This window comes from Sinohyriopsis cumingii, chromosome 14, assembly GCF_028554795.1.
Source record: "Sinohyriopsis cumingii isolate HCF-2022 chromosome 14, ASM2855479v2, whole genome shotgun sequence".
In the NCBI taxonomy this organism is placed as follows: domain Eukaryota; kingdom Metazoa; phylum Mollusca; class Bivalvia; order Unionida; family Unionidae; genus Sinohyriopsis; species Sinohyriopsis cumingii.
This window is the reverse complement of record NC_142974.1, coordinates 125,042,551-125,056,399: the sequence shown is the minus strand read 5'-3', so window position 1 is coordinate 125,056,399 and position 13,849 is coordinate 125,042,551. Positions and strand designations below refer to the sequence as shown.

At 35.6% G+C, this 13,849-nt stretch overlaps 1 protein-coding gene across 1 annotated transcript in view; it reads right to left on the bottom strand.

The window, feature by feature from the left end:
- LOC149784777 (uncharacterized) overlaps nucleotides 1-13,441 on the bottom strand; it is a 59,504-nt gene extending 46,063 nt beyond the window's left edge. Inside the window, exons 1-2 of the mRNA XM_089933051.1 lie at nucleotides 13,395-13,441; nucleotides 6,474-6,563 (exon numbers count right to left, since the gene is read on the bottom strand). Coding sequence (XP_089789177.1) covers nucleotides 6,474-6,546 — 73 coding nt within the window. The 5' untranslated portion in view covers nucleotides 6,547-6,563; nucleotides 13,395-13,441. The remainder of the gene's footprint in view (nucleotides 1-6,473; nucleotides 6,564-13,394) is intronic.
- Nucleotides 13,442-13,849: the final 408 nt, after the last annotated feature.

The following is a 13,849-nucleotide window of genomic DNA, read 5'->3' as shown; positions in this document are numbered from 1 at the left end:
TGCATAGTACAATAAATAAATAAATAAATACAGATAGAATTTAAAAATTGAACAATATCTGCTAATAAGTAAAATAAAATTGGTCCAACTACGCTGAAGCGGTCATTGGGTTTACTTTTCCTTATTTGCTGATATCATATTTTTATATGTACTTATTTTATGACATCAGTAATTCCAATTTATACGTAATTTTTAATATCGAGAATTAATGTATACTATATATTGGAATTCATAATATCACAAATTAAAAACATTTATAATACCACAAATTTGAATAGATATCTTTTGTAAATAATTTAATGATATCAACATTTGTATATATAATATCTTATTTTGTAAATACTGTATTATAAATTCATCAGCATTATTTTCTATCAACTATTGTATTTAATGTTGATAACTACACCTAACTGGGAAATAATAGGTACGCATATTTAATCTTTAAAGTATGTAACTATAGATATGTTATATATAGAGGACACCAATCACATTAAAGATGGCGAGAGACCTCATTTGCATTCTGATATTCAATGTATGGAACCTTTATACTCTGTAGAGATTGCAGTTCCCAAAATATATTCATCCAACTCCTTGTCCTCACCCAGCACCCCACAGTATATTAAGCATGGAGTGGGAATGAATATATATGAAAATGCCTGTCCGTGATCGTTTAAGATTTTGAAATAATACGTATTATTAGATGGGACTTTTAAGCCATAGGAAAATTTAAAATGCATCGAGAAATGTGTAGAAATTCTCTACTCAAAGTACACTTGAATCCTGAACCACTCATTTTTAAAAGAAACGACTCGAGCCCTTGTCTTAATATGTTTAAAACAAATGTAGAACCACTTCCTTCCTTTCAGAGCATTTCCGAATCACTCATATATTCATTTTTTTATTTTTTTTAAAAAATCAGTATTATGTCCTTAACATCAGCGGTATTCTAGGTATGGATCGCTCTTTTTTCAATAGTCCTTAACCTTAGCGGTATTTTAGATATGGATCGCACTGTTTTCAAAAGATGCACTTTATTTCCTAGACACAAATAATAACCTTCATTTTGCATTTAGTAGCGCGAAAATTAATGTGAAAAATCATGCACATTATGATAGTAACTTACAACTATATATGATCAATTCAGATATTTTTTGGAGAGTTGATGTAAATATTGTACGAGTTTAATATGAAAACAACAATCTTTGTATTAAGTGATAATGTGTGTTTGTAAGTGTTGATGGGAAAAGGGTGTGGGCATAGATCTGTTACGTTATAACATTCAGGAGAATACAAATATTTATTTGTCAATTTTAAACTAAAAATATATCATGTAATGTTTTAGAAAAGATGAAGATTTATATATTACACTTAGTGATTATAACATTGATACAAGCAGCGTCAACCGTGATAGAAAGACTGTTAACCTTGACATAAGTAGCGTCAATCCTGATAGAAAGACTGTTAACATTGAAATAAACAGCGTCAATCCTGATAGTAAGATTGTTAACCATCAAATAAACAGCGTCAACCCTGATAGAAAGATTGTTAACCTTGAAATAAGCAGCGTCAACCCTGAGAGCAAAATCATTAGCATTATACGGTATGAAAATGAATAAATTACGTTTCTGATGCAGATAAATTTTCATTTATCAAAATGTACAGTATGATATCAAATTCTCATAAACTCTATAATGTAAAATTAGAAACGACTCATCTACCAAAGAAAACATTTTCCGTTAAAGTGAATTGCGGAAGCAAAATATATAGGTAACAATTAGAAATCTTTTTCAAAATAATGCTTTTCTAAAATGTAACAGATGTAAATACAAATTGAAGTCACAACATGCACAACAGGCAAATTTGTATTGATCTCAAGGCTAGACAGAAAAAAAGAAAGAAGCAAACCCCCCCCCCCCCATTATCTCAGTTGAACAGAAAACTGGTACACACCAAAATCACATAATTTGGCTACTAGATCGACTATCAGTTAATGAGAACTTTATGGGTTTAACAGTTTTCTTCATAACATCATTGGCTGTACATGGAGTCCAGAATATGTGATAGAGGAAGAGTCAGAGAAGACCCCCGGAAGAAAGACGGACCTGTAAAGGCAAGATCTTAGACAGCTTGGTCTGCATTAGGACTAGTAGCGATCAAATATTTTCAACATGGCTACAAAGGTTGCCATTCTGTACGTGCAAGCGGAACCATTTTGATTTAGGACCAACACGGCACAACAAGAAATCATTTGGTGAAACCTTATGGGAACATTTCTTCTAATTCATCAGGAGCAGCAATAACAAGACTTTCAAGATGACCACTTTGACAGCCATATCGAACATTACATGGGCACCAGTTTCAAAAACTATCATACTAGACATCAGATGAAACCTCTGTTTATATGACCATCTATTTAGGAGGAGTATGTTTAAACAACTAATTGGGTGTCCACATTGGACATCAAATCGCCATTATTTTCATATGGGACCAAAGAGACACCATAATGTTTTCAGGTGAAAACTCGTTACTCGTATGTCATCCATTTAGAAGTAGTAGCTTGTCGCTAAGACTTTTTTTTTTTTTTTTTTTTTTACAGATGACCACTGTGGGGTTATACCGGCGCTAACTAACTAGTAATAAAGAACGGCTGGCAGGGAGATGACGTGCAACAGACTAGCCTTTAATTTATCGTTGTCTGTAATAATTAGAGCTAAACAGGAAAATATTTACCACACGCCACACTTTAGTTACCCCTCCTCCACCAAAGAAATGAAAATAAAATAATGAGAACAGCAAAGAATATATTATTTTAAAGTGTCCGATCAAGTTGGCAATATATATGAGATGATTGTTTGGTAATGCAACAGGGACCTGGCATATGAATTATTTAATGGCGCTTGTATTTAAGTTTGTGTGTGTGTGTGGGTTCACGTTGAAGAGATATAACTATTTTAAATTTAACTACTGGCATCGTACTCTCACATATTGCATATTACAAAGCATGATCTCGAAAATAGGTCCATGTAAACAACTGAATACAGAAGTACCTTATATGGACTGAGATACGTGACGAAAATTTAACAATTTGGCATACGTTTAGGGTTACAGATGGGTACTGCGAGATTTAAAACTGAGTTAAAATTTTGAAAACACGGAAGTCAGCTTGACTGAAAATAGCGATTTGTCAACAAATTCACTTTTAATTTCAACAATATTTTCTGAAAGTGTAGATAAATGACATGAATACCGATGAATGTATTGTCTTGTTTCTTGAATGAAACTAGGCTCTTGAAAACACTTTAAAAACCCACCTGAAAATATGTTGTGGTTCTCCTCACATGATGCATGTACATCTCGTTGTCTTGGAAATGGCAAATAATACACAAATAATAAAACGATCTCGAAAACTAAGGAAACCTAGTATATTTCTTAAAGCTATTTGCTCTGATTCAGAGTTTCACGGGATATTATACATGTAGTGTATAGGTACGGGATATTATACATGCAGTGTATAGGTACGGGATATTATACATGTAGTGTATAGGTATGGGATATTATGCATGTAGTGTATAGGTGCGGGATATTATGCGTGTAGTGTATAGGCATGGGATATTATGCATGTAGTGTATAGGTATGGGATATTATACGTGTAGCGTATAGGTACGGGATATTATACGTATAGTGTATAGGCACGGGATATTATGTATGTAGCGTATAGGTACGGGATATTATACGTGTAGTGTATGGGCACGGGATATTATACGTGTAGTGTATAGGCACGGGATATTATACGTGTAGTGTATAGGTACGGGATATTATACGTATAGTGAATAGACACGGGATATTATACGTGTAGTGTATAGGTACGGGATATTATACGTGTAGTGTATAGGCACGGGATATTATACGTGTAGAGTGTATAGGTAGGGGATATTATACGTGTAGTGTATAGGTACGGGATATTATACATGTAGTGTATAGGCACGAGATATTATACGTGTAGTGTATAGGTACGGGATATTATACGTGTAGTGTATAGGCATGGGATATTACACGTGTAGTGCATAGGTACGGGATATTATACATGTAGTGTATAGGTACGGGATATTATACGTGTAGTGCATAAGTACGGGATATTATACATGTAGTGTATAGGTACGGGATATTATACGTGTAGTGTATAGGTACGGAATATTATACATGTAGTGGATAGCAGAAAAGTTCTAAATCAAATTGTAGTTGAAGTTTTACATATTTTATAACTTCGCCTATGCCCAAAAACTTTGGACTGATTTTTTAAATGTAACCTACTACCCCATCCCTCCCCCTTGCAACACTTGTTGATAAAAAGTTTAAATTCAGAATTTGAAAAAAAATGTAATGTATAATGTAATAAATTCAACACAATTTATGGTATCATGAAATTGAATTTAGACATAATAATGATATTTACGCAGTATTTTGATCGTCGGTGTAATACTGATATCGTAATTCTGTAGTGTGTGTGTGTGTGTGTGTGTGTGTGATTTGGGTTTAAAATGTACTTTTAACAATTTGTCAGTTATATCGCTACGATGTCTGCAATGTGGCAGTTTATAGTGTTGTCTAGCACGGGCGCATCATGCCACGGACATGTAGCATCATGTTCCACCTGGTCACATTATCCTGACACCAGGCCGAACAGTCCTAACCTCTTAATTCTGAGCGTCAAGCGAGTACCATTTGTATAAGTCATAGGTATGACTCGGCCGGGGTTCGAACCCGCGACCTCCCGCATCCAAGGCGGACGCTCTAACCACTTGGGCCATCGAAGTGTTTAACTATGTATAGTACACCAGTGTGTGTGTGTGTGTGTGTGTGTGTGTGTGTGTATGTGTGTGTGTGTGTGTCAAACATTGTGATAGTATCAACTTAAAACTTTATAACAATATCAATACATCAATTTCTTAAGTTACGTTGAATTTTAAATATTTGTTTATACTTCATAATAATAATAATAATAATAATGAATCATGTTATATGTGTTGATGATGTTTACTGTGCTGTTTCACTAGAGTGGATCATGCCATCTGTGTCTAGTCATTCGGGTGGATCATATTCTATGTTACTGACCATTAGGGTGGACCATGTTATTTGTGTCCAACCATTAGGGTGGATAATGCTATCCGTGTCAAGCAATTGGGGTTTATCATACTATATTTGTCCAACCATCAGGTGGATCGTTCTGTCTGTGACTCACCATTAGGGTGGATCATGCAATCCGTGTCTAACCATTAGAGTGGCTCATGTTATATGTGACTAACCATTAGGGTGGATCATTCTATATGTGTGTCTAACCGATAGGATAGATCATGTTCTCTGTGTATATCCATTATGGTGGATCATGTTATCTGTGTTTAGTAATTAGGGTGGATCATGTTATCTGTGACTAACCATTAGGGTGGATCAAGATATATGTGACTAACCATTAGGGTGGATCATGTTATCTGTGAATAGTCATTTAGGGGGATGGTGTTATATGTGTCTATTAGGGTTGATTATGTTATATATGTCTAATCATTAGGGTGGATCGTGTTATCTCAAAGAATCCAAACTTATGCAGTAGTACACATGTTGCCCACGAAAACATATTTATGGCATCCAATAAACCCGTGGAATATGACATAAAGCCATCAAATCATATTGACGTGTTGCATGAATTACTTGAATATGGGAATGGAGGGGATGAACCTCGCTACTGTTTTTGGTCGAAACACTAAATAATAACAAATAACCTTCGCGGTTTTTGAGAGCTGAAATAAAGATCTTACTTTTAGGGTTTTCACTTTGTATTTATATTGATGTTCAACTATTGAAAAGCGTAATACCGATACATGTTATTTGTGTGTTCCTGAAAAAATATATTCTTACGAAAGGAACTATACATTTGGCTTCATAGACAATTTACAAACTGTCATACTTTTAACCTTCTCAAAAATATCCACACTGAAAATTTATTTTATTTTTCATAGATACTGCAAAATATTAAAGAGGTATACGAACATCGAAACATTATTGTCAGTAGTAAGAAAAAATAACAAAAATCCTACCATGAAAATCCAACTTATAAGAGGCCATATACGCCGTCGGCGTCAGATAAAGTAGAGTGTTTATTTTTAAATGTTCCTTTTTAACACATTTCATTACTATATATGGGACACCTTTTAATATTAGGTAGCTAAAACAATACTCAATACGTTTACTGTTTAAAATTGCATTACGTATCAATTTATTGAATAATCTGATGAAGTATATTAGACCTGAAATGATAAATAAAAGAGAACTATGTCATCAAGATTCCGACTGATAAAAATGTTGACGATGGTGTATAACTTCCGCCTAACACGTTTAGCACGCTCTGGAACACTATGTATACGTATTGATGTGTTAGTAAAAAAAAATAGCAACAAGGTTGTTATATGTATATCACATACCTTCTACTTTTAGTTCCAGAGCCCCAGAATAGACCAGATTGCAAATAGTTTTCCGTGATGTTGATGTGGCCATCGTATCGTCTAAATGGACTGTAAATAAAAACGTATCGATTTTAGGTGAAATGAGTCGCCAACCTAACATATTGTATGTGTTAGTACTGAGTAGAACAGAACAAAGAACAAACTCCCGGCCAAAATCCATACACATGACTACCATTTAATTCAGAAATTAACGTAGATATCAGTTTGTGTGCAAAACTATATACTGTTAGAAACAACAACAAAAAAAGGTTTTGACTGTGTGCTTAAAGGCATCATGTAAATACTGACTATTTAGCACTACAACACTATGTCTTGACTGTGCCATGTGCAAATAAAAATGTCGTGGATTATTGCTTTATCAAACTGGCAAAGTGTATTCACCTAATAGTATTAATGTAATCATATCGACAACATCATATATAATCGACTAAGTTCAGTATCATCTAATGTAAAGAAAATGTTTGCTGTGTCCGTCGTCCGTTGTCCTTGGTACTGTTTGACAATCAGTCTAGAGGAGTCAATTATGAGTTGGGTGTGATCTTTCTTACATCTGTGAGAAATTGGATGAGCTGGTCCGTTGCCCTTGGTACTGTTTGACAATCAGTCTAGAGGAGTCAGTTATGAGTAGGGTGTAATCTTTCTTATATCTGTGAGAGATTGGATGAGATGATGTGCTAGATTCTAAACAACTGTTACTGTGGAATCCTTGCATGTTGGATTATGAATATCCATTGTACACATTATTGGGGCTTTCTCGCATGTTGGATTATGAATATCCATTGTACACATTATTGGGGCTTTCTCTCATGTTGGATTATCAATAGCCATTGTACACATTATTGGGGCTTTCTCGCATGTTGGATTATGATTATCAATTGCACACATTATTGGGGCTTTCTCGCGTGTTGGATTATGAATATCCATTGTACACATTATTGGGGCTTTCTTGCATGTTGCATTGTCAATAGCCATTGCACACATTATTGGGCTTTCTCGCGTGTTGGATAATCAATAGCCATTGCACACATTATTGGGCCTTTCTTGCATGTTGGATTATGAATATCCATTGTACACATTATTGGGGCTTTCTCGCATGTTGGATTATAAATAGCCATTGTACACATTATTGGGACTGTCTTGCATGTTGGATTATAAATAGCCATTGTACACATTATTGAGACTTTCTCGCATGTTGGATTATAATAGCCATTGGACACATTACTGGGGCTTTCTTGCATGTTGGATTATGAATAGCCATCGTACACATTATTGAGGCTTTCTCGCATGTTGGATTATCAATAGCCATTGTACACATTATTGGGGCTTTCTCGCATGTTGGATTATGAATATCAATTGCACACATTATTGGGGCTTTCTCGCATGTTGGATTATGAATATCCATTGTACACATTATTGGGGCTTTCTTGCATGTTGGATAATCAATAGCCATTGCACACATTATTGGGCCTTTCTTGCATGTTGCATTATGAATAGCCATTGTACACATTATTAGGGCTTTCTCGCATGTTGGATTATAAATAGCCATTGTACACATTATTGGGACTTTCTTGCATGTGGTAACTCTAGAGGCTCTATTTTTTAGATTTGTATTCGACAACTTATTGTTGTTATTGTTGTAGGGTTTATCGCCATTTTTCAGTACAATATAGGCTATAAATGGCGGCCAGTATAAATAATGGAGGAAGAATCCAGGAAAACACCGAAAGAAACAGTGTCCCACGAAAAGCTACTGGCAAATCTTCCCGCATACCCACACTGGCCGAATCCGAGACTCGAACCCACGCAGACAGAGGTGAGATGGCAGTAATCCGTAACGGTGAGCGCTTTAGACCACTCAGCCATTCGTGGCCTCACACCTTATTGTAATAATTTTGTACAGACGAAGAACTTTTGGGATAGAAACACGCATTATCTAAAATTGACCTCATTATAAAACTCAATTCGTGCGCAGTGCATTCTATTTGCATTTTGTAACATATTCTCTCTCTCTCTCTCTCTCTCTCTCTCTCTCTCACACACACACACACACACACACACACATATACGCAAAAGTAACCACCATAAATTCAAACAACCTTCACCGTGTCTTAGACTGCCATCAGTGTTTTTGACCTGTACAGTTACTGAAGGTGGTTGGCAAGTGTTATGATAATCATGGTGACATCCACGACAACGAATACAATAATACCGGAGCAACAGGGAGGACGCACGGCCTTGCCGGGTATGAAAACCAGGATATCCCTAACTCATGACGGACGTTCTACCATTTGAGTTATCAGAGCTGACACATGTATTCCTATCCGTTACACAGGCAGTACTAGTCCAATATTTCTACCTCTTTCTATGCATGGAGCACACAATCTACTCTACACCAATATTTTGATAACAAGATGACAAGTGTACCACGACTATCAATATTTTTCAGTTAATACATCATTCACAGGTAAACATCGCTCATTCCAATGTATGATGGGTTTACCTAATTAAACGTAGGCTTTGTTCCTCGTGTATCTGCCTCATACGGTCTGTATTAATCATTTCGTGCACATGCTGTATTCAAAACAGATGATTATCCTAGTAATATATTTAAATTCTTGAATTTATATTTTTCCGGATAATTTATTTAAGTAAGAGACCTTTGAAGCTGTTTTTATTTCTTAGGTATTCCATTGCTTTATTAATTCATTCATCTGATATTTTTTGTTTTTTAAAAATCTCTTTTTAAAGTGGCATAACAATTTTAATTTGAAATACTATCTTTTATTACTTCTTAGTCACCTTTTAAGCCATGTGTTTAATGTTTTAATAAGTGCAAAATATAAAATAAAACAAAGGTTTCGGTTTAATAAAAAAACCATGATTATGTGTATCATTTTTAAATATACAATTTCAGTCATAAGTCTCCATGTCTGACTTTACCGCTCTGGTGGCCTAGTGGTTAAAGCGTCCGCCACGGATGCGGGATGTCGCGGGTTCGAACCCCAGCCGAGTCATACCAAAGACTATAAAAATGTTACTGACAGCTACCTAGCTATGTGCTCAGCATTAAGAGGATAGTGTTAGGACTGGTCGGACTGGTGTCAGGATAATGTGACTGGGTAGGATATGGTGCAACATGTCTGCGGCATGATGCCCCATTGCTAGACATCACTTTAAGCTGCCACCATATATCATAGCGATATGACTGAAAAATTGCTGAAGCTACGTTAAAAATCCAAATTACACATACCCACACACAAGTCTGACTGGTCTAGGACTTTTTATTTGGTTTAAAATCTTTGTTACGACGCAAAATAAACCAATAAGTACCCGGTAAATAACGTTTGAAAGATAGTTCTGGTCCAGTATCGACCCAATCTCACTACTTCCGTTTCTGCTACCTCTTTAAAATATATCACCCTCCGTATCGCGTACTGAACTGTGATCACCAAGACCGCTATTGTTACCTCTGCAGCTGATAAACTAAATTAAGTGAGTGTTATTGATATACAACCTCTCATATCGACGACTCTTCTAAAACGTCTTTGATCTTAATCTGTTCTACATCGCCCCAAGGCATCTGCTGGCCTAAACTGTGCTTCAATCACGTGCTATGATCACATGCCAGCTTGTAGATGGATAGCTGCTACGTAGCAAACAAGATCATGTGACGAATGACAGCGTTCGTTACATGACATGTTCTATATTAAAGTACCGCCTTCCACAATGCCACCATGTCATCATTGAATAAGCATACAAGAGACATGCGTCGTTATCTGTGGAGGGTTCTATGATGATACCCAAGCATTTTCTTAGGCATATTTCAAGAGCTATTACACCCACTTTTTTCCCACATTTCTCTCTCTCTCTCTCTCTCTCTCTCTCTCTCTCTCTCTCTCTCTCTCATACCACCACTAATAACTCCCATTTCTTTCCACTATTCTGCCTAGAATATCCCCACTCCTACTCCCATTTATTTCCATTACTCTCTCTCTCTCTCTCTCTCTCATACCTCCAGCAACATAATTGATATAAGCAGACATGGCTATTTTTGTACATTTTTTTTTAGTGTTGCCAGGTCCACACGAAGCAAACGATTCCAGGTCAGCTTACTGTGTAAGACCGAAAAAGAAATTATAATAAACAATAATAAGCATATCTATTACGTAATAGTTTGTATGCTAAATACGTTGGGTAAGGCAAATTAAACGCCTAATAACAGCGATATTGATCCATACATATATTAATGCCGGTGGGGTACGCGATGATGATGATGATAATTAACGTGATACTAATACGGCTGTTACTTGTGCTTTTTCTATTCTTTATACATATATAAAACCCCCATCTAGGATCCACTTGTAACTTGTAGGAAAGTTCATCTCTACAATAAAGCATAGATCTATTACCTTAACATTCTCGTGAAAATAGGTATAGACTTTAATAACCTATCCGTAAATCCTTCCTGAATATACATGCATGTACTGCTATACTTTCTGATTATCCATGCGAAACAATAACGCAGTGGATGCTGTCTATAATTCTGCGCTGTATGCATGAATCTTGCTAGGTTCGTAGGTATGGTAGTTGGGAGATCGTCACCTAGGACAACGGAAATATGATTTAAATCAAACTGGCTAGCGCCTTAGGGGACGTCCATTAATTATGTCAACAACTTTTAGGCAATTTTTTACCCCCCCTCCCCCCTTGTCAACAACTGTCAAACTTTCAGTGACCCCCCTAATAAAATTTTACCATCACCCCCCCACAAACTAACAATATTTTATACAGCTGGCTTTTATGCTAAAAATAGAATTATGGAAATTAAAAGGACTACAAATAAATTTTAATACATTTTTTTTACTTGTTTAACAGATTTCAAATTGACTATAACACTTTGAATTCATGAAAAAATCGAGAGTTTATATTCTAGCTTCTATCATCTTCCCATGGGGAAGCCAAATGTTCCTCAATTGTTATAATGGGCATAGTGGCTGATTCATTAATTTCCTATTTTTTGATTTATTAAATTTATTGTAAAAAATAACATTGTTGACGTCAATTTATCCTGAACTCCCCCTCCCCATGTCAACAATTGTCAAACTTCTTGAAACCCCCTCCCCCCCATTTTGTTGACATAATTAATGGACGACCCCTTAGACCACCTGGCCATTCGAGGTCTGTTGATCTTCATCTTTATTAACCATTTCAGGCTGTAAATACGTCTTGCATTCTTTTGAGATAACCATTTATAAACGAACTTGGACAGAACAAAAGGTCATGTACATCTTTTATGAAAATTACTATCAAATTAAATCATACATCGGCTTGGTATTTGCCACACACTGTGAACACTTATAATGTAAATATGTATTTATACAGTTTTATAATCATACGAAAGGTACTTACAAAATTTCTATAAATCCCTCAAAATGTTTGCTTTCTGAATTTACACCAAGTATTCTTCTACTTTCCCTGTACTAAACCCTGTTTCTATCAACAACCAAACCAAACACTTCGAGAATATCCCATGCGTATACCAGCCAACTAGGTTATATACATGTCACCTTACCTGGAAGACATGCCAGGTAGGTTATGAAAGGTTATCACAGCCGGGTGATTTATGTTATTGCAAACTAGTACTTGAGGGTCGGCTCTCATTAAGAATTATATGCATACCTCGTTCATATTGTTATTCAATCAAATACAGGCAGTCAACATAGATAAACCACAATAAAAGGGAAGAATGAATAAGCCTCCAATTATCACAGTAAAAATCCTATGTTTGCATACACGTCTTTCGGTTTATTTATTTGCTTTTAGTAACCCGAGTACTTGCATCTATCCATTTGGCAGTCAAATAAATACAACGTTTTTCTTTACTTTATATCGTCCATTTTACTTTTCATCTACATTCTCTTCATCGTACTTGCATCACCAGAAAAACAACAACTAAACCAACTTTAACCCCTACTGGCGGTGTTGCCACAAATAAAATCAAACCACATCTCAGCATATCATCAAAATACTATCACAACAATTGATGTTAATAGTGCCTTTGTTAAAGAGACATAACAGTGTTGGCAATTTTCACCTTTACTAATGGTGATAGTAGTGGTGATGATAATTAGTGGTGATGATGATACTAATGGTGACGATGATGATAATGGTGGCGATGATGATACTAATGGTGATGATGATGATGATGATAATGATGGTAATGACGATAATGGTGATGATGATACTAATGGTGGTGATGATGATAATGGTGGTGATAGTGACTATCGTCATACACTTAAGTTGTTACCAAAACTAATGGTAGTTTATAGTTCCGTATCAATTCTGACCTCAACTATGATATGTGTCTGTATCAAGTCTGACCTCAAAGATTATATGCATCTGTGTATCAAGTCTGAATTCATCCATTCTATATATTTGTGTCAATACGTGATAATAAACACATTCAAAACTAATGTAATTCCGGTAATGTTTCTGCGATGGCCGAGAGCAGCCAAATTATTTATATTTCAAAGAAAATTAAATTTTACTTGTACGTATTTTTCTCAGATGACACAAATTTCTGTACATGCACACATTTGGGTTACTTCGTAGTTGTAGACGGCAACGAACAGCGTTTAGAAAAATGTTCATATGTACACAGTTCAGTTTCTTTGAATGGTAAATATGTTGTCCGCAATTGGCTATCATATACTCCATACACTGACTACAGAAGAACACGGGTGATATGAAAGAATAAGTATGTAGTCAGACTGATACGCGCAAAATACATCGATTGAGTAGTTGTCACCCGTTGTGACCACATGAAATATGAATATGTATTTGTAGTTTTATAATCATATGAAAAAGAAAGATAATTACAGATTTTATATAAATTCCTTAAAATCTTAGCTTCCTGAATATACACAAGGTATGATTCTTCTTTCCATGTACTAAATCGTGTTGCTATAAACAAATTAAAACAAACACTGCCACAATTTCCGACGCCTATACCAGCCAGCTAGCTAGGTTATAAATGGGTCACCTTACCTGGATGACCCGCTAGCTGGGTAATAAAGTATTACCTTACATGGGTGAATTATGTTGTTACAAACTACTACCTCAAGGACGTCTCGAGGATCAGATCACTGTTTAACTATATGCCTACTTCGTTCACGTGGATTGTGCAAGCTCAATGCAGGCAGTCAAACGTAGAGAAAACACAATAACAGGGAAGAATGAATTTGTATCTAATTATCACAGTAGAACTCCAATGTTTGCATACGAGCCTTTCTGCTTCTTTATTTGCTTTTAGTAACCCGAGTACTTGTATCGAT